The sequence below is a fragment of the Octopus sinensis genome, linkage group LG9 (assembly GCF_006345805.1).
Source record: "Octopus sinensis linkage group LG9, ASM634580v1, whole genome shotgun sequence".
Taxonomy (NCBI): domain Eukaryota; kingdom Metazoa; phylum Mollusca; class Cephalopoda; order Octopoda; family Octopodidae; genus Octopus; species Octopus sinensis.
Genome location: NC_043005.1, coordinates 2808867 through 2830910, shown reverse-complemented (window position 1 = coordinate 2830910; position 22044 = coordinate 2808867). Strand labels below are relative to the sequence as shown.

General features: G+C 40.9%; 1 protein-coding gene across 1 annotated transcript in view; it reads right to left on the bottom strand.

Annotated features, from left to right (window-relative positions):
* Window positions 1–2573: 2573 nt before the first annotated feature.
* Window positions 2574–22044, bottom strand: part of LOC115215613 (polycomb protein EED) — a 21454-nt gene continuing 1983 nt past the window's right edge. Inside the window, exons 2-12 of the mRNA XM_029784836.2 lie at window positions 19404–19550; window positions 15878–15970; window positions 14068–14133; window positions 12594–12719; window positions 11057–11138; window positions 9322–9413; window positions 7600–7733; window positions 6868–6973; window positions 4786–4938; window positions 4101–4174; window positions 2574–2951 (exon numbers count right to left, since the gene is read on the bottom strand). Of these exons, the coding sequence (XP_029640696.1) occupies window positions 2825–2951; window positions 4101–4174; window positions 4786–4938; window positions 6868–6973; window positions 7600–7733; window positions 9322–9413; window positions 11057–11138; window positions 12594–12719; window positions 14068–14133; window positions 15878–15970; window positions 19404–19550 (1200 nt within the window). The 3' untranslated portion in view covers window positions 2574–2824. The remainder of the gene's footprint in view (window positions 2952–4100; window positions 4175–4785; window positions 4939–6867; window positions 6974–7599; window positions 7734–9321; window positions 9414–11056; window positions 11139–12593; window positions 12720–14067; window positions 14134–15877; window positions 15971–19403; window positions 19551–22044) is intronic.

The following is a 22044-nucleotide window of genomic DNA, read 5'->3' as shown; positions in this document are numbered from 1 at the left end:
ATTTGGCAGAGTTTCTACAGCTGGATTCCCTTCCTAATGCCAACCACTCCGAGAATGTAGTGGGTGCTTTTTACATACCACTGGCACAGGGGCCAGTCAGGCAGTACTGGCAATGACACACACACACACATAATCTTCATCACTGTTTTAATGCCCACTTGCTTACATGAGTTGGACAGAATACTGTTGAGGTGGAGAGTTTCTACAGCCAGATGCTCAACCAGATAACCTTCCTCCATCACCAGACACGTTTCCACTGCTTAAATGATGGTGACTCGTTTAAAACTCATGCAATGTCAAACAGAGAAAGTAACACACACACACACACATATATATGCATACACACACACACGCACACAGGACGAGCTTCTTTCAATTTCTGACTCCAAAATTCACTCAAATGTTTAGTTCTGCCCAGAGCTGTAAGAGAAGGCACTTGCCCCATGGTGCCATGCAGTAAGATTGAACCTGGAACCATACGGTTGGAGAGTAACCTTCTCACCACACAGACACGTCTACCACCATCATCATCAGAGACACTTTTCCAGCTGTACTACCACCAGGTCATCAAGCTTTACCCGTCCCAGCCCTTTCTTACTTCTTTTGATAAAAGTTCACAGCGCAACAAGGGAGACAACTGCAATTATCATTCCTTCCACTTGTTTTGTCATTGTTTTCCCAATACACATTTATTCGTGCTGTTGTACTTGTCGAGTATGTGACGAGATTGGAGATTGTGTATTAAAAACAAAAATTAGGTTAAAAAAAAAATCCGAGTTTCTTATACATGGATAGTATCATAATCCTTTTTTTTCTAAATTTTGGGCCCTCAAAACTAGGGGGTTCCTTACACACGTTAAACTATGGTATATTGTAGAATGACCCTTTTAACCATTTCAAAATGCATTAAAACTGTTAAATTTGCCTTATTTTTTGAGGTGTCAAAAATTAAGGTCCAAGAACAATTCCACTGACCCCAACTACAATAACTGTTGCAGTGAAACTGAATTTAAAATGTAATTTAGTTTTGTTTTTGTTTTTTAGATGATGAAAATGGTTCTCTTGATGTCTTCTAAATATAGTTCCCAAGTTTCTGCACCCTCCATCCACCCTCCCTTCTAAACAAAACTCAATATATCAAAACATATATTAAAATTAAGTTATTTTTAGATGACAGAGATGCTAATAATAGAATAAGACTGAAATTTATAGAAGTCCACCAAATATTCCCCCAATTTTATGACCCCTTGGAGCAAATGAAAGACAAAGTTGTCTCTGGAGATATTTGACACCCCCTCCCTACCTGATGTATGAGGAGAGGACTAAAAGACTACAAGGTACTTAGTCCTTCATTGAAGGATTCTGTCAGTGGATCAACAATATAGCTCTATTGCACCTGTGGGATGTTAATTACAATTTTTTCTAACAGGTATGCACAGCAAGCAGTTTAGGAAACAGAATCAAAGTGGCAATGTTTATGAAGTGAACTCGCTCCAAGAATGAAAGGAAATTCCTGATATGGGCCAAAGGTTCACAATTATGAATGAAGGGATGAGGGTGGTAGGGGTGTCAACTAAAACTGAGCTTAATATATGACTGGTATATTATCTCATAAACCCCAGAAGGATGAACAGAGGATCTGAACTCAGAACATAAAGATATAACTTAAATACAACAAAGAAATCCATCTGGCATTCTACATTTTCTGCCACACTGCCTCCATAATAATAATAATAATAATAATAATAATAATATAATAATAATAACAGCCCTGATGCAGTACCAGGCAGTGGCTCTCGTGGCTTCTGATCTTAACTGATTGGAAGTGTTATCCTGTACATTGGTTTTGTCTTGGTATAAAAGGTGGGCTACAGCAAATATTCTGCTCAATACCACAGATTTGCTTGTCAGTTGTTTGACCTTAACCAGTTGAGCATGTCCCTTAGTGGCTGACGATATGTGCATCTCTGATCACGAGCAGAAATAGTGGGGGAGCATCGTAGCCATGTGTTGAGAGGGATTCTTTGGGGTTTGGATAATTCACCTTTGGAAACATGAGTGGTTCGTTCAACATCCTTAAACAATCCTTATTCAGGGACCTTTTGAGCGGGATGGGCTACTCAACCTGAAGAAAATTCTAACTGCTGTTTATCTTGATATGAGATCACCATGTCGCGCACATATGGTTGTGATGCATGTGCCTAGTGTACCCTTATCAGACGGGTAGTCATGATGAGTATACTGGGCTTCGTATATTTCACCCCAGTGTCACTCTGATGGCATGCTCTGCTCTCTCACTCAATAACAATAATAATAATAACAACCCTTTCTACTAAAAGCATAAGGCCTGAAATTTTGGGGGAGGGGTGGTAAGTGAATGACATCAACCCCATTATTTCACTGGTACTTAATCTATGACCCTGAAAGGATGAAAGGCAAAGTCAATCTCTGTGGAATATGAACTTAGAATGTAAAAATGGATAAAATGCTGCTAAGCAGTTTGTCCAGCATGCGAATGGTGCTGCCACCTCACTAAAATATAATAATGATAATAATGAAAGAAACAAAGGCAATAGTTAAGAAGAGTTATACTCTTGTTTGTTTTTATAAAAAAAATGCATTCATTCATTTTGAAAGTGAAATAGTGAAATGCGTCAGTTATTTTGTAGAGATATCTGGCAGTGGACATTATTGCAGGCACACTGTTGGTGGTGGGTGGGTGGGGAGAGAGAGAGAGAGAGAGAGAGAAGGTGAAGTATGAGAGAAAAGGGTGGGGAGAGAGAAATGGATGGATGGATGGAGTAGAAACATTTGATGGAGTTTCCTATTTCACTCGGTCCCAGCGCCATATTGTGCCGTCATCACAAACAGAGAGAAGGATGCTGCCATCACGACTAAACGCAGTCTGTCGTATCGCCGTTGTACATTTACTGTTTATCAGAACGGTGCACCTGAGAAAGAATGGGAAAAGAAACATTTTGTAGAAAGATGAAGAGAAAAAGTCACCAAGTTTGGTGGGTAATTCATTGTTGGGATTTGGTCAGGAGAGGAATTATCATGTTTTGCAAGGCATCTGTAAGGCTGAGGTAGGAAAGGGTCTTAAAAGGGTCTTCCTAGCATTGAAAGATGTTCAAACATATCAAGCAACTCACTTCCAGGGCAGACCCTGGACTAAACACTTGTAACAGACTGGACCCCACTAAAGGCACCGAAGGACCGAAAGGTGGTGTTAAATCTGTTGATGGACCACGTCTTCAAAAACTGATCGCCATTAAGCGCTTACAGTCACGTTTTACAAGTCAGAAGTTTTCTAATTCTAAAGCCATTTCTGCTGGTCTTCCCTTCAGATGGTCTGTTTGTAACCCCAGGGGTTAGAAATAGTTCTAAATTAACATTTCATTTTCAATATTGAAGACTGAAATATCAAATAAACATATCACCCACCACCCCCGCCGCCATTCTGCATGGTTCAATCAGTTTCTAATCACTTTCTTATTATCATTATAATATTGAACCATGTCTTTAGGTATAAAAATAATTGTAGTGTTAGAATGAATGCACTGGTCACATGTATTCCATGGTAACCTTAACCATGGCATATGGCTTAATGGTTAGGAGTATTCAGCTCATGAGCATAAGATCGGGAGTTCGATTCCTGGCAGTGTGTTGTGATCTTGAGCAAGACACTTTATTTCAGATTGCTCCAGACCACTCAGCTGACAAAAGTGAGTAGTACCTGTAATTCAAAAGGGGCCAGTCGTGTCACACTCTGTAAAGGGTATGAGTGTCTGTGGAGTACTCAGCCACTTGCATGTTAATTTCATGAACAGGCTGTTCTGTTGAACTGGAACCCTCATCACTGTAACTAATGAAGGGCCAGTTAAAACCCTAGCATATTCTAGACCATTCTATGCACCAAGGACTGATGCAACTGACCCCAGAAACTGGGGTCTACATCTTTGAGAATGTAGAACTCCCCATCTGATCCCTGACAATAACACTTCTTGAGATGACAATGGTCATCATTGTCAACCTCCTCAATAACGAAAACAAAATTAACAAAGTCCCCGGAAAAAGTAGTCAGGCATGGCATTATTTACCTGGACATTGTGGGATCATCTACATCCATGTCCCACACAAAAAGCCGACCAACTTGATTACCAAGAGCCATAACCTGCAAAGAAACCAAAAATATCACAAGTGATCACTCAACCATGACTAAGACACACATCATCCGGCAAATAGAAGTTACGGAAGGTCACTGAAATAAAGAAGATTCAAATGGTCCATAACACAAATTTTGGCACAGGGCCAGTAAGTTTGGGGGTGGGGTAAGTCTATTAGATTGACCCCAGTGCTCAACTGGTACTTATTTTATTACCGACCCTAAAGGATGAAAGGCAAAATTTGAACTCAGAAAGTAAAAACAGGCAAAAAAAATATATAAATTTTAAAAAATAATAATAATAATAATATAGAAGCTGTATGGAAACCACACTAGAGCAGGTGTCACATAAAAAGCACCCAGTTCACTCTGTGAAGTGGTTGGCATTAGGAAGGGCATCCAGCTGTGGAAACCGTGCGAAAAGAGACACTGGAGCTGAATGCAGTCCTTGGACATATTGGATCCAGTCAAACTGTCCAAGAAATGTCAACAGAGAAGACAGGCGTCAACTGATGATGATTTATGAGAGTGAGCTGTGAACATCACAAAGAAGCCGATATATTTAGATACAACAACAACAAGAAACCATTTTGATGAGAAGAGTTAAGTGTTTCACCCACCTTTTGCCAATAATCCATAGAGAACCTCATATACCAGATATCACACTCACGGTATTCGAATCTGTGTAAGATGGTCGTAGTGGAATCTGAATGCTTTAGATCCGTTTGGTTGAGGTGGCCAGGTTTCCAACAGACAATACAGTTTTCACATGACTGAAAGAGATGGAACTTAGAAGATTCAGAACAGGAAGTGTGGACAGAGTTTCAAGATTGGGAACCAGGGAGAAAAATTGGCAGACTGGGGACAATTCTTCACAGATTTGAGGCAAAATAAATTCCTTGTTTTAACAGGACAGAACATAGCAGACCAATATCTTCATTGTTCAAAGAGTTTTTGAAAATTTCCAACTGAAATTTCAATGCTAAGGTTTTTGCATTCTTGGTGCTTTCCACCCTCCAGCATCTGAACACTCAAATGTGAAGTGTGGGTGGTCATGCCTGTTTTTCACTTGCATGGCTACATTTGATGCCATCGTGATGACAACAGAGGGAGAACATTCATGAAGCCGTTGTCTCCCGGGAACAACAAAAGGTTTCTCCCTTTGGTTGTGATACATGTAGCATTGAATGTAGGAGACTAATGGAGGGCAGAGAGGAAGAAGAAGAAGATGAGAGACGGGCAGACGGTTGATGGAGGTGGCTGACACTAAATGAATCAGTCAATGTTTATGGGAGACAAATGCAGAGGTTCTGATGTGACAAAAGCTGGCAGAGGAAGACGTAAGAAGTGATGAAGACGGATCACAAGTGGTGAGATGCTGTATTATATCAAACCCTTGTCTGTATGTTTGTTCCTTCTCGAGCCATGCCTGGCTCATAAGGACTGGTTTCCCAGTTTCCTTGGCGTATAGGTTCCCCACCTGGACGGGATGCCGGTCTGTTGCAGGTGAGCTGCAAGATGCAGGAGGAAAGAGTGAGAGAAAGTTGTGGCGAAAGTGTCAGCAGAAGTTAGCCATTATTTTCTGCCAGAGCCGCTCATAAACACACATTGCCCAGTCTGAGATTTGAACCCGCAATCCCTCGACCGCGAGTCTGCTGCTCTAATCACTAGGCCATGTGACTCCACAAATAATTAACGTCGCCCTTTTCAAGCCTAGCCAGGCTCATGGGCCCGGTTTCTGTGGCGTATGTGTTCCCCCCAGCTGGATGGGACGCCAGTCCATCGCAGCGTTACTCATTTTTGCCAGCTGAGTGGACTGGAGCAATGTGAAATGAAGTGTTTTGCTCAAGAACACAACGCGTCGCCCGGTCCAGGAATCGAAACCACAATCTTATAATCATGATGCCGACATCCTAACCACTAAGCCACGCGCCTCCACTTGTCTGTATGGGGAAAAAAAATGTTAAAAAGCAATGAAGTTGATGAATATCTACAAATATCCACTTTCTTTCTTCTCCCTATTACTAGACACAAACACAATTCTTAAAGCAAGGAAAAGTACAAACAATGTGTTGCTATTAAACTACAACTCAAATGGAGCAGTCAACGGCTTCACATTTGACACTAAATCCATTTTACTCCACACATCCACAACACACCTAACAACAGGCTTATACTGTAACCTTACAGCATTAATATTACTGTAAACCTAACAATAGTCTTGAATCAGGTTGTTTTAACATTTAATTTCTTTTGTAAAATGCTACACAACTGGTCTAAAACCGCTTGTGATGCTCTCCATAATCTTCTGTGAGTGGACACATGCCTATAAATGGATGTGGTTTGTGTGTACACACACTAACACATATGTTGAATGTGTTTACAAAGGGGGAAAAAAAGTACTCAGTACATAAACTAGAGTATATATATTTTATCAGAAGCTGAAGCTTCTAGAATCTGCTAATTATTCACACATACACACGATGTATTGCTGGTTTATCTGCTTTGCAACGGTCAGTACAAATCTACTTGGAATATATTTATTAAATCTTTTCACTGATTACCATTTCACAAACCCAGAATAACAACATTCATCCATTAATTATTAAAAGTTACACAAATATTAAATAACCCACTTGCCCTTCATAGTATCTATACACACACACAGAGGATTTTATATTTGTTGAAATGAAACTGGTTACCTTTGATAAAATAAAACGTCCGAGCCAACGAACACAATCCACGTAATTTCTGTGGATGTCACGGGTGGAGAAATCTGGATAATGATTGGATACTGTGGGGAATGGTCTGGAAATGAGAGAGAGAGAGAGAGATGATCAAAACTTTCCTAAGGTTACTAATAGTATATCAATACAACAAAGCCTCCCTAATTCTCATCTTTTAACGTCCATCTTCCAAGCTGGCAAGGCTTAAACCGAGTTTCAAAATCAGGTTTTGGAAAAAAGACCAGGAATTAAAAAAAAAATGAAATTTGGAAATAAATAAACATCAAAAATAATCTTCAGATGAAATCCTCAGAAAGTTTTCTAGTGTGAAAGATAATCTCATCTTAATCTGCTGAGTCAGATTAAGATATTCTTTAATTCAAAAACCATGACAAAATCTTTACCTCATTTTCTTGTCAGCAATAATGGAAGAAATGAAGTCCCAAACCATTAGGATCGTTAGAAGGATTTTAATTACACACACGTGTGTGTGTCTATTTGCCACCACCACTTGACAATTGGTGCTTGTGCATTTACGTCTCCATAACTTAACAGTTCAGCAAATTATATCGATAGAATAAGTACCAGACTTTGAAAAAAAAGTCCTGGGATCAATTTGTTTGACTAAAATATTTGAAAGCAGTGCCCCAGCATGGCCACAGTCTCCAATGACAGAAACAAGAAAAAGGAAAGGTAAATCCGCATTACCTGTTGTTTTTGGTACTGTTGTACGTGTAGGAATCTTTCATTGCTTTGATGATAGCGTCTGTCTTTAAGTTCCAGATTTTCAAGGAATGGTCCATGCCACAAGACACAATAAAACTGCCATCAATGTTGAAGTCCTGAAAGAAGAAGAAGAAGAACAGTCTTCAAGCTTTCGTCTCCTTTAACCTTGAAATTTCAATAAAGATGGGAAGTAAACCCATCTCTTTTTTTATCTACTGGACTACCAGGCTCACTGAAATAACATCCAATTGGCTGAATACTCCACAGACATGCAAGTCTCAAGCAGTATCAAGGTGACAGTGACAAGGCTGTACCTTTGAAATTAAAGGTAGAATCCCTAAGGCAGGCTTCTGTACAGTTTCCATCTTCCCAGTTTCACTCACAAGGTTGAGGGTTGGTGTCATGATGGGTAAAAGATATCAGTCCAAGATGTCCAGACTCTCTTTCTGTCTCACCAACCCTCACCTGTTTCCAAACAAGCAAATGTTTCTCCATGACCAGACATGCTTTTCCATGGAAGATTGGAAATGAACAACAACAATCGCATCATGCTCAGGCAGACACATCTCTCTCGTACATAGACATCTCTCATATATCTGATTATTACAATTATTTAAAACCATTTGATTCGGCCCATGTGACTTAAAGTTTTGTAGTCACACAGGGCTGAATAAAACTGTTTTGAATAATGATAATAATATATTAACTCCTACTAAATGCATTAAGCACCTTCTTTCATTTGCTCACTCACCCATATACTATCTATCTATCTATCTTATCATCATCATTGTTTAACATCCGCTTTCCATGCTAGCATGGGTTGAACCCCAATATATATATACATATATATATACAATATATATATACATATGAAGGCGGCGAGCTGGTAGACACGTTAGCGCACCAGGCGGAATGCTTAGTGGTATTTCGTCTGTCGTTACGTTCTGAGTTCAAATTCCGCCGAGGTCGACTTTGCCTTTCATCCTTTCGGTGTCGATAAATAAAAGTACCAGTTTCGCACTGGGGTCGATGTAATCGACTTAATCCGTTTGTTTGTCCTTGTTCATCCTCTCTACGTTTAGCCCCTTGTGGGTAGTAAAGAAATAAATATATATATATATACATATATATGTATATGCATGTATGTATGTATGTAGGTAGGTGCTCCCTGCAGTAATATTTCAATGGGAAAGTAGGTATGATAGTACAGAATCTAACCTAAGATATTCAGGAATGAAACATTTTTGCAACATGAGTTGGGATATTTGTCGATCATAATTCAGAAATGAAACTGGAAGACAACCTCAAGTTGAACCAACAAAACATTTTGACAGTTTTTAAATCTTGCTTTAATAATAAGAAGAATGGTTTCTTTAACAGTTATGAACCCGTCCAGTCAAAGACGATGTATGAGTGTTGAGTTTTGTTGCCAAAACGACCTGCACAAATGATTTTATAGTGACCTGAACAGGTGCGACAGGTGTGCCACGCATCAGGGGTGGAAGGGATCATAAAACAAAATGAGATGAAGCGCTTTGCTCAAATACACAACGCAGCATCCAGTCTAGGAATTGAAGCAATAAAAAAATTCTTTGTTGGCATCAAGAGCTGCAAAAACATTTAGAACAATACAAAGAACAGTGGAGATTTAAAAAAAAAAATTTAAAAAAATAATAATAATAATAATAATAATAATGGACTCACTGCACTGAGAACTTCATCCCGATGACCATCAACTCCACCAAAAATTGCTACACATATATCTGTTTTGATGTTCCATATTCGTAAAGCATGATCTGAGAGGAGACAAAAAGCATTCAGACCCAATATCACAAGTAATGCAACGTAAATAGATAATGCCAGGCTGTAGAGAATGGTATTGAGAGGAAAATGGTGTCTACTTAGTGAATCATTAGAATAAAGGAGGTCCTCCCTTGATCTGACCCTCCTAGCAGGAGCACAAAGCTGGTGGGCAAGTCACCTTGTTTGAATGCTTGGTCGAAGGCAAGGGCCCACAAGGAGAGAGGCTCAAAAGCTTTGAGATCAACCGTGACACCTGAAGAATGCAAGCACAAAATGGTGCTGCCTGGCAACAAATGTGCCACCCGCTACAAAAGGAATTGCAGCTGCACAAAGAAAATCTGAAGAATGCAAGTCCAAAGTGAATTCCTTGCCTTCCCGTCCCAAACTGACCACCACTGCCTGACCTGGATGCATCAGACCGATTGGTCATGCCTCAATCTCTTCCCCCATGTACTGACCTCGGTCATTGATGACAAGGACGGACAAACTAAAAAGAGGTGTGAACCTCCGCTGAACCACAGACGTTTGGAAACGTCCGGATCTTTCGCTCCAGCTTCTGCAGCAGAAACGTGTTCCATTGATGTTTATTGCTTTAGTCAATGTTACTCGTCAGCCTCCGGAAAGGACTTAATTAGTCATTAGCCAAATAGATGGAGAAAGAAATTTATTTATTCAGACAAATAAACAGAGGCAGAGTTGCACGATTAAGAAGTTTGCCTCCCAACCATGTGCTTTTGATTTCAGTCCCAGCTGGGGCAACACTTTGGGCAGCTGCCTTCTAACGTAGCAATGGACGGAACAAACCCTACGAGTGGATTCGAGAAGTAGAAACTGAACAAAAAAAAAAAGACCATCATGAGCGTGTGTGTGTGTGTTTATACTGGGATGAAGGTTGTGAGGGACAGTTGTTTTGTCAATGAACTATCACCTCACATATTCAAAACCCCAAGGGATAAGATATCCCTAAGGGTAAGGATTAAAAACATGAAGGACATTTAGCTGTAGAACAATGTTGCAATAATATATTTGTCTAACCCAGTGGTTCTTAACCCCTTCTTATCTATGGACCCTTCTGACCCCTATTTTACTCTACTACACCCTCATAAACATTTGAAGTTTTAAGAAATTCAATTATATTTTTATAATTAGGTCCAATACATGGAGGATGATGATGATGATGATTATGAATGAAATGTTATTTGGTTGTCTTCTAGAAGTGTAACCAATTTATTGCAGAATGAAATCTTCTGTGGACCCTTGAAGCATCATGTGGACCCTGGTTGAGAACAACTGGTCTAATCAATGCAAATATGGAAAAATGGAAGTAAAACAAAATACTTCAGTGAGATACAAATTGATAATTTAAGAACAAATTATCCAAAAATTTACTCAATCTAAACATTGATTCCTCAACGACAGGAATAACCTCTGCAACAACAATTAGAAAAGTAAGTTAAAACAACAACAACCACCACCACCACCCCCATTTTAATGTCCCCTTTTTCCATGCTTGCATGAGGCAGATTTTCTATGGTCGGATACCTCTCCTGTCCCCAACTCTCACCTGTTTTCAAGTAAGGTAAGATTTCCCCTCCCATGACCATAAAGTAAAATTAATATAAACCAAGTGGCTTACCTTTACTCACAGATAACATCATGTTAGGGTATTTGGGGTGGAATCGCAGTTCATTGACAGCGTTGCCATGCCCTATGAAATTCTGAAAGCAAACAAAGAACCGGCTTGAGTTTGAACCCTTGTGGTCAGGGAAGTGGGAGGGAAATTTTGAATGAAAACAGAGCAAAACAGTGACAGGTAGAAAGGATGCTGTAAAAATATGTAACAATAACAGCAGACACATTGTAAGTTTAGCCATGAATGTTGTATGAAATGCTGTTTCATCATCATCATCATCATCATTTAACATCTGCTTTCCATGCTAGCATGGGTTGGACAGTTTGACTGAGGTCTGGCGAACCAGACTCCAATCTGATCTGGCATTGTTTCTACAGCTGGATGCCCTTCCTAATGCCAACCACTCTGAGAGTGTAGTGGGTGCTTTTACGTGCCACTGCCACGAGGGCCAGTCAGGTGGTACTGGCAATGGCCATGCTCAAATGGTGTTTTTTACGTGCCACCTGCAGAGGAGCCAGTCCAGCGGCACTGGCAATGACCTCACTCGATTGTTTCACGTGCCACTAGCACAAGTGCTAGTAAGGCGACGTGGTAACGATCACGCTCGAATGGTGTGCTTAATGTGCCATCGGCTTGGAGGCCAGCTTGTTGCTCTGGCAACGATCTCACTCGTATGGTACTCTTAGCGCTCCACTAGCAACAGATGCCAGTCATGGCCGGATAATGTTGTGTTCTGGTTAATCTAAGTCAGGATGGATATGAATAAGAAAATGTAAAAGGCAAGTTGAAGTTGACCACACTGAAACATTTATTATTAATGGTAGGGTATTGAATTATTGTCAATACATTAAATAAATTCAAATGCTTATAGAAATTGAAGATGAAAGGTGAGAAAAACGTGAAGTCTAGCGTCAAAGATTCTGGTTGCAATTCTGTTGATAATGATGGAAGGAAGCAAAGCATAGCATCAAGGATTCGGGTTACAATTATGCTCCCGCTGAAGCGACAAAGTGAATACACTGCTCACATTGTTGAAGATCCAAAACCCGCTCATAGAAAACTCACCTCTCTAAGGAATTAGCGGGAAAAATCGTCTCTTAAATAGCTGACATAGGGACACTAGGCTAATCCATCATGTTAAGGGGTGGACAATCCAAGTAAAGCTAAATGGACTAGACCATCACATGATGAACCAAAAATAGGTAGCTAAAAGTAAAAAGCCACAATGTGGGCAGCTAAAGGTCAAGAGTGATCATGCTTTTGCTACATAAGGTATAAAAATATGTAGTAATAATTTCAAATTTTGGCATAAGGCCAGCAATTTTGGGAGATGGGGTAAGACCCCCCCCCCCAGACACACTTGATTGGTACTTATTTTATTGACCCTGAAAGGATGAAAGGCAAATCAACCTTGGCAGAATTTGAACTCAGAACATAAAGGCTGATGAAATGCCTCTAAACATTTTGCCAGGAGTAGTAACGATTCTGCCCGCTCATCACCTCAATAATAGTAAGAAGAAGAATTATCGTAATGGTTTACCTTGATGCATTGCATGGAAACAGGACTTATGATTCTTATAATGCCTCTCATGCCACCTGTGGCCAACAGTGGTTGTCCTGTCACATCATCAAATGTCCAAGCACAACAATAGAAGTTTTCCTCTGTCTTGCATGAATTAAGGACACAACACAACATCCAATTAACAACACCCAACACCATAGTTCTTTCCACTTCTACAGCCCCTACAGCTTTCATTAACCAGTATTCGTGCCAACAGGAATCATTGATTCATATCAGATGACCCCCCATTCCACTACACACCTAATTACTTCTTCAGTCCACTTAACAACTAAATCTGCCTCCCCCACCCACCTGTATTGCAGCCACCAATCCCACTGATTGCATATCAACAAAACTGAGCTGATATGAGCCGTAGTTCTGTCTCCTCCGACTTCATTCAGGGATTGAACCAATGGAAGACAAACATCCAACTAAATAGATTCACTGTTTCCAGTTGGACAAAGTTGGCTCTGAACACACTTTTCTAGTCATTAATTGAAGCCGAAACATCTTTGTTTCAGCTGCAACACCTTCCGGCTTTTCACTCACCTCATCCACCAACCTTACTCGTTTCTATAGTCCTCACTTTACTTCTTTACTACCCACAAGGGGACAAACAAGGACAGACAAAGGGATTAAGTCGATTACATCGACCCCAGTGCGTAACTAGTACTTTATTTATCAACCTCAAAAGGATGAAAGGCAAAGTCGACCACAGTGGAATTTGAACTCAGAACGTAACGACAGACGAAATACCTCTAAGCATTTCACCCAGCACGCTAACGTGTCTGCCAGCTCGCTTTATCCCACTAACAGGAATATGTTGAGTTCTTGGTTTCTACCGATGCTTTACCTTCGATTGATTTACCTTTATCAGAACAGCCGAAAGTGTTACGACCCTTTTTTGGAAGGAAATTCTTATTTTTTTCTTTTTATTTCTTTACTCTGTGGACAAAACAATATTTCAGGCTGAGCTATCAATTATTTTCACAACAGATCTGCTTCCAACCTGTTGTAGTGTTGACATTGCTGCCAAGCAAAGGCATCAACAAAATCTCTAAGTATTCACAGACTTTGGAACATAATCAGCAGTTAAACCAGCCACATCTGGCCCCAAATATTCTGTTTTACGGTCAAACTGACTAGATCCAGCCCCTCACACCTACCCTACAATGTCTAGCTAAAAACAGTCACATCATAGAAATCTTGAAGCTACAAAATAATGCATGATTAATTCAAAACAATGTGAATAAATAAACGTCACATTGGACAGAGTGATCTGAATGCCAAAGGGTGAAACAAGATACCATTAAGGATCCAGTGTGAGGCCCTGCCGTTGGCATCATCTTTTGCCCTCTTTCCATAATTATAAATTAGTTGTACAAATCTCATTCACCCTGTTTGGTAGTTAAAGAGAACATTCCAGAATAGATTCCGGTAAAAAAAAGGATACAGAAGGGTCAGCGTAGGCTTGGAGAAGTTTGATTTTACCATTCTCATGACATTCGTAGATGCCAACCTGTGGAAAAAATATACAAATGTTAAACAATGACAACAACAACAACAGCAATAATTAAAGATTAATAAGAGATTAGAAGGAAGAGGGGTTTTAAAATATTTGGGATTAAACAACAATAATCCTCTTATCTTTTACTTGTTTCAGTCATTAGACTGTGGCCATGCTGGAGCACTGCCTTGAAGAAATTTTGGTCAAATGACTCGACCTCAGGACTGACACTTGTTCAATTGGTCTCTTGTCAAACTGCTAAGTTACAGGGACGCAAACAAACCAAGACTGGCTGTCAAGCGATGGTGGGGGATAATCCCTGACACAAAGACACTGTTGTTGTTGATAGTAGAATTGGTAGAGCATCTGACACAAATGCATGCATTTGTGTGTGTCAGTGATTATCCCCCACCATCGCTTGACAAACCAGTGTTGGTATGTTTGCATCCCTCTAACTTAGTGGTTTGACAAGAGACCAAATTCGCCAAGCAAAAAGGTTTACGATCTGACGTCTGCACACCAAGCCACTGCAAGATGGGTGCCAGTGCATGTATATATATATATATATATATATATATATATAGAGAGACAGCTTCTTTCAGTGTCTGTCTACCAAATCCATTCAGAAGGCTTTGGTTGGCCTGTGGCTATAGTAGAAGGCAGTTGCCCAAGGTGCTAAGCAATGGGACTGAACCGAGAACCATGTGGTTGGGAAGCAAGCTTCTTACCACACAGCCATTCCTGTGATTATTACATTTTAAAGAAAGAATATTAAAAGAGAGTGTGGCAGCAATGAGACCATATTGTGAAGTGTTAGAATTAATGCGAAGAACACTGTTTGGGATAGAGAGTGAGAGGGGGGGGACAGCTTCTGTCATAAGCAAGATGATAAGCTGGGTATATTATATAAACTATAATTTGGCTGTGTGGAAGGCAGCGAGCTGGCAGAATCGTTAGCACGCCAGACGAAAATGCTAAGCGGTATTTTGTCTGCCGTTACGTTGTGAGTTCAAATTCCGCTGAGGTCAACTTTGCCTTTCATCCTTACGCAGTGGGGTCGATGTAATCGACTGAATCCGTCTGTCTGTCCTTGTTTGTCCCCTCTGTGTTTAGCCCCTTGTGGGTAGTAAAGAAATATATAATTTAGCTGTGAGGGTATTTAAGAAGAGTGATGGATGGCAACGGGGATACGTTGGAGACTAGGCAGTGCAGCAGTGTGGGTCTTGGCTTGTCTGGGAAAGCAGTGACGGTAAGTTGTGGGGTGTGCACAGGTATGTTGTGGATTGAATAGTATCACTGCATCTGCATGTTGCAGGTGGTGCCACATGTCACTGTATGTAGTAGCCAATGCCACATGGTTGTTCACATGTTGCACTTTTGGATGTTTTGTAGGATTTAGGTGGTGACTGAAGTGGGTTAAAGCAAACTGGGTGCGATTCGTTCAAGACTCAAAGTTCCTCCCGTTTTAACTTGGTTGGTTTATCATAACATATAATATTCAAGCACAGAACAACCCTTGGCCTGGAGTCTATTTTATTGCAGATATTATTTATAGAAACTACAATATCACCAAATGCATGGCTGGATAGAAATTGAACTGATAGGTCATAGCATTATCTCAATTTACTTGGGAAAATAGAAGACTGCATGAGGTTATTTGTCTTTTAAAATAAACATGGAGGCTATTGTGGAATCCTTTCCATGAGTGGAGATTAGCTGCATGTCAAGAGACAAGGAAGAGGTTGGAAGTCCTTACCCTGTTGCTACCAACCGTAGCAAAGATTATTGGTTCTCCTTCTTTATGATTGTAATTGACCTGGACACCAAAAATGGGTTGGCCATGATCTTCCTGGATGAATAAAACAAAAAAAGAAAATCAGACAAATAGTTCCTAACAACACAGAGTCATTAGTGTGGGGTAGAGGGTAGCGGGGAGTTTGGGTTGGAGGATAGTGAAGAGTTGACAACAATTTCATCAGCCCCAAAAGGATGGACTCAGGACATAAAACTGCCATCTGTTGTTGTCATAGTTACAAAGCTTTCTGACATTGACACAAAATCACAACCTGGGGAGGGATCGATTTAAATACTCTCCAAACAGGGGTGGTACTTTACTGATCAGTTTTTGTGGGCCCTGTACTTGACTGGTACTTTCTTTTTAAAGGCAGATGTAATGTCAGAGGGATTTGAGCTCAGAACATGAAGAGATCCAACTAAATACCACAAGGCATTTGTCAGATGCTCAACCAATTCCACAATCAACAACAACAATAATGGTTCCTCACAAAAACACAAAATTGATGGAGAAGAAAAACTGATTACATCAACCTCACTACTTGACTCGTACTTTATTTCCAGCAGAATGAAAGGCAGACTTTGAAGGGATTTAGTATAGCACTGGATCAAAAACCACCAGGAATTTGGTCTAACACTAATGATCCTGCCATAATTAATTCATTAAACATAAATCTCAAGAATCATAAATATTTTTATAGCTACAAAGTCATATTAGGATACCTGTGTCTGCATGAATATATCATCATCATCATCATCATCATTTAACGTCCGCTTTCCATGCTAGCATGGGTTGGACGGTTCAACTGGGGTCTGGGGAGCCCGAAAGCTGCACCAGTCCAGTCAGATCTGGCAGTGTTTCTACAGCTGGATGCCCTTCCTAACGCCAACCACTCCGAGAGTGTAGTGGGTGATTTTATGTGCCACCGACACAGGTGCCAGACGAGGCTGACAAACGGCCACGCTCGGATGGTGTTTTTATGTGCCACCGACACAGGTGCCAGACGAGGCTGGCAGACGGCCACGCTCGGATGGTGTTTTTATGTGCCACCGACACAGGTGCCAGACGAGGCTGGCAGACGGCCACGCTCGGATGGTGTTTTTATGTGCCACCGACACAGGTGCCAGACGAGGCTGGCAGACGGCCACGCTCGGATGGTTGTTTTTATGTGCCACCGACACAGGTGCCAGATGAGGCTGGCAAACGGCCACGATCGGATGGTGCTTGTTACGTGCCCATAGCACGGGGGCCAGTCGATGCGGTACTGGCTACGGCCACGTTCGGATGGTTTTCTTATGTGCCACGTGCCACCGGCACTGGTACCACAAAGATACAAATTCCATTGATGTTCATCTATTTTGATTTGTTTTGATTTGATTTGATTTTCACTTGCCTCAACAGGTCTTCACAAGTGTCACAAGAAGGAAGGTATGCACAGGTGGACTGACTACGTCCCAGGTAGGGGCCATGGGTTATGGCCTGACTAGTCTTGCCGGGTCTTCGGATGTGTTTTTTATGTGCCACCGACACAGGTGCTAGATGAGGCTGGCGAACGGCCACGATCGGATGGTGTTTGTCATGTGCCCACCGCACTGACTACGGCACTGATGGATTTCTTGTGTGCCACAGGCACTGGTACCACAAGATACAAATTCCATTGATGTTCATCTATTTGTCTATTTTGATTTGATTTGATTTGATTTTCACTTGCCTCAACCGGTCTTCACAAGTGTCACAAGAAGGAAGGAAGGTATGCACAGGTGGACGACTAGTCTTGCCGGGTCTTCGGAAGGTGTTTTTATGTCCACCGACACAGGTGCCAGATGAGGCTGGCGAATGGCCATGATCGGATGGTGTTTGTTACGTGCCCACAGCACGGAGGCCGGTCGATGCGGAACTGGCTACGGCCACGTTCGGATGGTTCTCATGTGTGCCACCGGCACTGGTACCACAAAGTGTGTGCCACCGGCACTGGTACCACAAAGATACAGATTCCATTGATGTTCATCTATTTTGATTTGTTTTGATTGATTTTCACTTGCCTCAACAGGTCTTCACAAGTGTCACAAGAAGGAAGGTATGCACAGGTGGACTGACTACGTCCCAGGTAGGGGCCATGGGTTATGGCCTGACTAGTCTTGCCGGGTCTTCGGATGGTGTTTTTATGTGCCACCGACACAGGTGCTAGATGAGGCTGGCGAACGGCCATGATCGGATGGCCGGTGATGCGGTACTGACTACGGCCGCGGTACTGACTACGGCCATATATATATATATATATATATATATATAGAGAGAGAGAGAGAGAGAGAGAGAGAGAAGAGAGAGAGATGGATGGATATTTCGCTTAGGTATGGCAATGCTAATAACCTGGCATTAGAATTCAATAGACAAACGCTTTAGAACAAAGCATCAATCAAGCAGAGAGTGGTAAGAAGAAATTATGTCACAAACTGCATTAGCTTACAGTCGTTTCTGCTATAAGGCGCAGTGCATTTAAAGTTGAATGTTTATGTATCACCCAATAGCTTCAAACATGAATGCAAGTTTATTGGGGAAAGCACATAAAATAGATGGATGAATGGAGAAATGGAGCTACGTAATATATGTTTTCTTCTTAAGAGCCACAGTTTGGCCAACACTGTAGTACAACATTAAATTAGTGAACATCCTTTCATTGAAAGGAAACCAAATGAGTATTTTTCTAATGAGATTAAACTGTAAAATATTTACTATCTTAATATCATACTGCAACAAAGGCCAAACTGTGGCTGCTGAGTTACAGATGGCTCTCAAAGCCTCAACATGTTGCTTCCAACATAATATTGTGTTTCAGAGTTTTTAAGAGAGCTAAATAGCATGATTATAATACGTCTACAATGACTCTGTGCCCCAGTGGTGTTTGATCAGAGGCTAAGGATGGATTAGAATTAATTCTGTAATGCAATCATTCTACTGTTCCAGCCCCAAGTTGAATTCCAACTTTTGGCCAATTTGTCCCAAACTTCCTATCCAACAAGAGCCTTTGTTGTTAACTTTTTTTGTGGCAAGCACTAAAATGTGACCCACACCCTAATTATCAAACACATCAGGTTCTTTTAGTCTACTTATTAACAAGCAGAAGTTAATTAATGCCACGCCTTCATTCTGGTAACCAATTGATGACCAAATAACAGAGACAAGAGTAGTTTGGTTTTTTCTTTCCCAACAATAAGTAATTATTGAAATTCTGGTGCCATGTAAAAAAGCACTGAATACACTCTGTAAAGTGGTTGGCATTAAGAAGGCCATCCAGCCTAGATACCATGCCAAAAGAGACAATTGGAGTGTGGTGCAATGCTCTGGCTTGCCAGCTGCTGTCAAACCATCCAACTTATGCCAGCATGGAGGAGGGGCATTCAATGAGGACAATGATCAATCAATCAATCAAGAACAATTTTGATATTGCATTAATCAATAAAAATGCTAAAAAAAATTCTTCACTTACTTTTAAATAATTTACAAGCTTATACTGAAGTTTGGATTTTCGAAACCGATTCTTTCCTCGTCCGTAGCGGCGAGTATTGTTCTGTGGTGGAGTCTCACTTGGAATTGTGTCATCTATTGTGGCACTGGTTGTACTCGACATGTCATCCTGTCAACAGAAAAAGAAAAGAAAATGAAGAATAAATCATACTTCGTTTGGTAAAATTAATGAAAAGGAAACAAGAATATGGTGTGGCATTCACAGGGTTAAAAAGCCTGATCTTCAAATAACACCTCTGCCACCAACACTGTCTCCATACAGTGCTTCTCTAGACTGTGGGGAGACCATCTCTCTCCAGACAACACTTACAAGGTATAAAACTCAGCAATGCAATGAAACACACAACAGTTACACAGTGCTCCGACTGCTTACAGTATATGTAAATGTCGTCTGCAACTCAAGGAACTTTTAAGGACCAGTACTTAACTCTAAAACTTAGGTCAGGAATCTCATCACAGGCTGATGAGACTTGTTACTGGTACCACGTGGACCAGTTCTACCTGTTTCATAGTCAGGTGGTCAGCAATTAAATTGGCTCCCCTACTTGAGTGGCTCGCTATAGTTGCGAGGGGTGGGGGGTCTGGACACCCAACAGGATTAAAATATCCAGATGAACTCATTGTAAACCGATGGCCCTTGAATTGGGGAAGGCAATGACATACCAACCCAGTATCTCTGTCAAGAAAACATTATGAGAGAGTCGAGATGAAGCAAAGCTGTAGTTTCATCCAGTGGGAGAAAACTCCCGCTTCATCTGGAAGTCTTTTGCTGTTTGTGTCATGAATGCAGTCGAAATATTCAACACACGATGACACCTTTGATGACTTAGGTCTGGTTTTAAGCAGATGAGAGGTGAATGACTCCTGACTAGGGCACTGGTCCCTCATAGGTACCATTCTTCAATGAACTGAGACCCATTTCCAACAGAAGTCTTTGACAAGTTGTTTAGACAAACATGCCAGGTTTTATCAGAAATAAGACAATGTTGTTTAATGAACAATTTAACCAACAAATGATTAAAAAACCTGTTACATGATGACAGCAGATGGTCAAAGTATTTACGCTCGGATCTTTTAGTCTGCAACAAACAGAAGATTTTCCAGATATCCAAAACTGGATCCATAAAAAAAAACAATAAGGTTATTATGAACATGTCAATGTTCGTAATAATGTACCATATATGGGTATATTTGTCTTTGGAACCAACTTCCAAGACAGTAAGGAATGATTTGAGGAGGATGAGGCAATGACTGATACGTTTGGCATTATGTCATGCTTAAGAAGACCCATCAAGCTGAGCGAAATTGTAATTGTGGCAGATATTGGTGTCACGGAAATGGCACCTGTGCCGGTGACACATAAAAGACCCCATTACACTCTCGGAGTGGTTGGCGTTATGAAGGGCACCTGTGCTGATGAAACCATGCCAAATCAGACTGGAGTCTGGAGCAGCCCTCCAGCTTGCCAGCCCTGGTCAAATCATCCAACCCATGCCAGGATGGACAACGGATGCTAAATGATGATGATACAAGAATAATTAGCAGTAAAATCACCATCATGATTCCATGTCCATTTTCCATGCTGGCACTGACTGGATGGTTTGACAGGAGCAAACATGGCTGGAGAGCTGCACCAGGCCCCAGTTGTGTGTTTTGGCATGGCTTCTATGGCTGGATACCCTTCCTAACACCAACCACTTCACAGAGTGTGCTGGGTGCTATTTACACAGCACCAGTACAAGTGCTTTAGACTTGGAACCAGTACAAGAATTTTGTAGGAGGAACTAGCATGGGTGCTTTTTAAATAACACCAACATTTCAAATTCTGTGAGGGTACTGTATAAGTTGTTAACTTCCAGCACCTCGGTTCCAAAACAAGCAATGGCAGAGAGTTGCAAAGACATGATAGAGTAAGCAAAGTGTGGAAACTTTTCAGAGAATTATTCTTTCCACAACAAAGGAATTATTTTCTTCAACTGTAGAATAGGCTGTATTAGGGGTGTATGGCATTAGAATATGGGGATTATGGAAGATGTGAAAAGGGACGACAAGAAGGAGGCAAGCATGTAAAAGGTTAGAGTACATGAATGGTAGAAGCACAGACAAAAATTGGGTCGAATCAGATGTGAAGTTTATTAGTAAGAAAAATGCTTTGGTCTGAATATTTGAGGTGTAAGAGGGGGGGACATGAAGCATCAATCGAAATAATAAGGAACAGTCGAAGAGGAAAAGCAAAAGAGAGACATTGGAAGAAGTGGTTGAAGTTTTATCTCAGGAAGCTGAAGGGACTGCAACAAGTGGCCAGACGCTACTGCTGAAGGCGACTCACCCCAACCTATGCAAGCATGGAAAAATGGACTTCTACTGCCAGTAGTGGAAGTTAGCCTGAAGTGCTTTCTCATCCGGGAGAGAGAGAGAGAGAGAGAGGAAGTTTCTACTGAAAAAAAAAAAACTGACAGAAAGTTAGGAAAGAAGGGAGATAATTAGTGGCAACGTCAAGAGATCTTGAAACTATAAAGAATTTTGGTTAAATGCCTTCCCAAAAAACAAAAACCAATATTCTAAGACAATCAAAAGGTTTGGTTTTGTGAAGCTAAGACTAG